The sequence below is a fragment of the Mustelus asterias genome, unplaced genomic scaffold, assembly GCF_964213995.1.
Source record: "Mustelus asterias unplaced genomic scaffold, sMusAst1.hap1.1 HAP1_SCAFFOLD_1451, whole genome shotgun sequence".
In the NCBI taxonomy this organism is placed as follows: Eukaryota; Metazoa; Chordata; class Chondrichthyes; order Carcharhiniformes; family Triakidae; genus Mustelus; species Mustelus asterias.
Window position 1 is genome coordinate 84887 of NW_027591396.1, and position 4743 is coordinate 89629.

Sequence of the window (4743 nt, forward strand, 5' to 3'; positions counted from 1 at the left end):
TTAGCTCTTAAAGCTTTGATGGAAGTGCGAAGGAACAGTGAAAGCAGCAAATAACAATTATATTAACCATTAGAACTCAAAATGTATCATTTTCCTTCATTTCAAAATCTCTATTCCTGGATTTCGCTCCAACCTTTTGTTCCAATCTTCCTGTCCTTCGTTATCTCATTCACCAGAGAACAGTCACTTCCATCCACACTGAATTCTTTTTTACTGTTCTTTGCCACTCCGTCTTACCCCGTCTTTGCATTCCCCTCTCCAGGGGAACAGTGTGCAGCAAACTTCTGTGCCTCATTTTCTGTCTGGTCCCACACATAACTGCACCTTGCTCAAAAATAACCTCACTCCATGATATATAACCGAGAATGTGACACATGGTTTACAAAGTTTTAAAGTTTATTTATTAGTGGCACAAGTAGGCTTACATTAACACTGCAATGAAGTTACTCTGAAAATCCCCTAGCCGCCACACTTCGGTCCACTGAGAATTTAGCACGGCCAACGCACGTAACCAGCAATTTTTTTGGACTGTGGTAGGAAACCGGAGCACCCGGAGGAAACCCACACAAACACGGGGAGAACGTGTAAACTCCACACAGACGATGACCCAAGCTGGGAATCGAACCTGGGTCGCTGGCGCTGTGAGGCAGCAGTGCGAACCACCGAGCTACCATGTCGCCCCCTGCTCATGCCCCCATGCTCCAAATCAAGCCTGCGTTTCTCCCCAATTCACCTGAAGATGAGGCAGAAAATGTAGCATTCACTACAATGGTAGCCATTAACTCTGGTGGTAATGGACGGGATGGGGAAGAGAGCAGAGAAAATGAAGGGAAAACACACTTACCTTGGGTTTCCCATTTTTGATCCTGTCGGCTTCATCTATAACCAGATATCGCCAATTAAATATTTTGAAAACAGGTTTCTCCCTGATGAGCATTTCATACGACGTCACACAGACATCCCACTCTCCAGGAAGGAGGACATCTCTGATGAAAGCTGCCTGATAAAGTAAGAAGTGGGTTACATTTCAGTTTTCCAAACACCAGAAATTTATTTTTCTGGAAGACAATTGGGATGCAGCAGAAACAGATCTGATCACAGGCATTAATCAGACAAATTTAGCTGAATAAAACACTGCCGTTGGGATTTTCCAGCCCCGCCAGCAGTGAGCAGCGTCAAGAGCAGGACAGGCAAAGGTGGAGAGGGGCCAAAGGGCAATTGGCTCTTGGCAACTCTCCAAACTATAGAATCCCTACAGTGCAGGAAGAGGCCATTCGGCCCATTGAGTCTGCACCGACCACAATCCCACCCAGGCCCGATTCTCCAAACCATAGAATCCCTACAGTGCAGGAAGAGGCCATTCGGCCCATTGAGTCTGCACCGACCACAATCCCACCCAGGCCCTATTCTCCAAACCATATAATCCCTACAGTGCAGGAAGAGGCCATTCGGCCTTTGTACATTCCCACTGGGGTCGGCCAACATGTGGCAGGAGATCCAACAAGCACTGCACGGATTACTTCCACAACGTGCAATGCATTTTCAAATTAAACTCCATGCATCAGCTGTATTTTCCAAGAGTATTTTTGGGAACATAAAACACAGTTCTTACCCTTTGACCCTTGTCACCTATTAAACAAATAGTTCGAAGAGTCGGTATCCATCTGTTGAACTCAAGCATCCAGTTGTGCAGTGTAGACTTGGGGACTAGAACCATGTGAGGTCCAGGAATGTTTCTATCATGTTTCATGTACCCAAGAAGAGCAATAGTTTGCAAAGTCTTCCCGAGGCCCTGTTAAACAAAGTAAAACAATTAATTATCTGAGAATCAAAGGCTGTTTTTTCATCAGTGTTGTCCTGAAGCATTTCTGAAATGTACTGGAAGAAACCATTCGGCCCATCAAGTTTGTTCTGCAATTTAATTAGATCATAGCTTATCTACATCGTAACTCCCTTTATCTGCCTTGGTTCCATTTCCCTTCACACTAATCTAACAAACACCTTGGTCTCAGTTTTGAGATGTCCAGACTAACCATGTCTCAAGTTTTTTATAAAATAAAAGGCTAGGTTTTGGCAGGAAGTAGGAGAAAACAAACTTTCCAGGTTTCCGCTAATCTTTGAATGGTACACCCTCGAACATCCGGGAGAAGATACTTGTTCCCGATTTAGAAACATCGAAGATAGGAGCAGGAGGAGGCCATTTGGCCCTTCGAGCCTGCTCCCCCATTCATTACGATCATGGCGGATCATCCAACTCAATAGCCTCATCCTGCTTCCCCCCCCCCCCCCAATAACCTTTGATCCCATTCACCCCAAGTGCTTTACCGAGCCACCTCTTGAATACATATAATGAATGCTTCGCCCCGTTTTGAGCCGGGAGCCTTTCACGTGAGGCGAACGTGATAACCAGTACACGACAGAGACATTTATCTTATTAAATCCTTTAAACTAAACATCTCACATGCCGACACCAAACAATTGTTATGTCTACAATCAATGTGTATTCATACCATTTCATCTGCCAGGATACCATTAATGCCATTCTCAGATAAAGAAATCAGCCAATTCAGTCCACGGATCTGATAGTGGCGGAGTTTCCCTCCTTTTACATCTGTGGAAGAGACCCCAAATATTTAGAGCCTTCAACCGTTGCAAGAGTCTGCACAGAATACAGCTCAAGGGGAAATGAAATCAGTGCCATGACCAAAAGGAAAAGTATTACTGTTTCAGGAACCATTGAACTGAAAGCTCCATGATAGCTTGAGACAACAAAAAGCAAGCAGCACAATCCATTTGGTATTAGGGTCTCAATGTTTGCATCAAGAATGTCAGCGTTCAGACGCAGGCTCCAAAACAAAGGTGGTGATTTTCACCACGACTACTACCATTCTATAGCAGCTAAATTGACCAATAAAACAAGACCAAAGTATATACAGAAACATAAACTGTTAAACAGAGCACCTAAACTTCACTAAGGCAAGTATGAGCAAGATTGGGAGGGCAGAGAGAAGTAATGATGGTGAGGAACCAGTTTACTGGGCTTTGACTGCTTTGTAAGAAATCATTGCATGGACATTACTGGGATTTTGAATATGTTATGAGTATTTGGAGCATCGCGTGCAGTTCTGGTCATCACACTACCAGAAGGACGTGGAAGCTTTGGAGAGAGTGCAAAGAAGGTTCACCAGGATGTTGCCTGGTCTCAAGAGTGTTGGCTATGAGGAGAGGTTGAAAAACTAGGATTGTTTTCATTGGAAAGACAGAGGCTGAGGAGAGACCTAATAGAGGTGGACACAATGATGAGAGGCATAGGCAGGGTGGATAGTCAGAAGCTTTTTCCCCAAGGGTGGAAGTGTTAATTACAAGGGGGCGCAGGTTCAAGGTGAGAGGGATAAAATTTAAGGGAGATGTGTGGGGGAAGTTTCTCACAGAGTGGTGGGTGCCTGGAATGCACTACCAGGGGAGGTGGTGGAAGCAGGCACATTAACAACATTTAAGAGGCATCTCAACGGGTAAATGAATAGGGAGGGAATAGAGGGATACGGACCCAAATAAGGATAGAAGGGTTTTTCTTTGTTTAAGTCAGGGCATCATGATTGGCACAGGCTGGGAGGGCTGGAGGGCCTGACTTGTGCTGTACTTTTCTTTGTTCTTTGATTGGGGAAATGCCATTTGGGAGAACAGATCATTCAGCTCACCATTTCATAGGGTAAGGAACTGATTATACATGATTCTCAACACCAAAAGGACAGCATGTTACATGTACGCAATCTGTATGATAATCCAATTATTCCTCATGAAAACAAATGGTTCCTTTTCATGTGGCGCACACTAACATGTTAAAATGGCTGCTAGGACCCCATGAAAAATAAGTTGCAGCAATTTTAACTCAGTTCCTTGGGAGCACTGGTTGAGAGGGCAGAGCTGAACAAAACAAAGAGCAAGGTGAAAGGCTGATATATGAAACGCATGTCATACTGGCATGAGGGAGATCTTTCAGCTTTACCCTGCATTTTATTCATGCTGAATCTGACCTCAAAATACTCAATATCCACAATATCCAGTCAGAAATTATGATGTCAGATTACAAGTTAGGCTGGAGTGAGTCCGTGGTGTCTCTCAGCATTAGTAGATTGTTCCATTAAAAAGACCCCTTATACCAATAAATACAGCCAATTAAACCAGGAGAACGGGAGGTGCTGTTATTGGAGATTTAATTACAACAGTCTCAAATGATCCCACAAGTCTAATTTTGACAAAATTGAACACTGCACATCGATGAATGGTGACTGAAAATGTGAAAGCAATTGGGAAAAGGTAGTGAAAACTGAGCTACATTAACTCATGTATGAAATAATGAATAAAATGGCTTTACACACATGATGGGGATTCTTCAAACCTTGTGCAGACATTGGTTGTCTTGCTGTTTTCTGACAGTAGCTCTTCATCCTCTTCCTGTTCCGTACGACGATGCCGATAGCTAAGAATTAAAAGTGAATTGTTTTGTGCGAGGGGTTACTATCATTTTCCAAACCATTTTAAAACAGCTGTTACTGCAGTCAATTTCAAATCCACAATCACTTCAGAATAAACAGCACCGTACAAATTATTTTGGAGATTGTGCATCACTTTTGTGGTGAAGATTAGTACATAGAATCCTAAAGTGCAGAAAGAGGCCATTTGGCCCATGGAGTCTGCAGCGGCCTCAATCCCACCCAGACCCTATCCCCATAATGACATGCA

The 4743-nt window shown here is 43.6% G+C and overlaps 1 protein-coding gene across 1 annotated transcript; it reads right to left on the minus strand.

Annotated features, from left to right (window-relative positions):
* Window positions 1–670: 670 nt before the first annotated feature.
* Window positions 671–4480, minus strand: LOC144488309 (SWI/SNF-related matrix-associated actin-dependent regulator of chromatin subfamily A member 5-like; the record flags this gene model as incomplete). The annotated part of the gene is made up of 4 exons (XM_078206354.1): window positions 671–1000; window positions 1613–1792; window positions 2511–2611; window positions 4380–4480. Coding segments are annotated over 4 exons (604 nt in total), but the record flags the coding sequence as incomplete, so codon positions are not given.
* Between the last annotated feature and the right edge of the window lie 263 nt (window positions 4481–4743).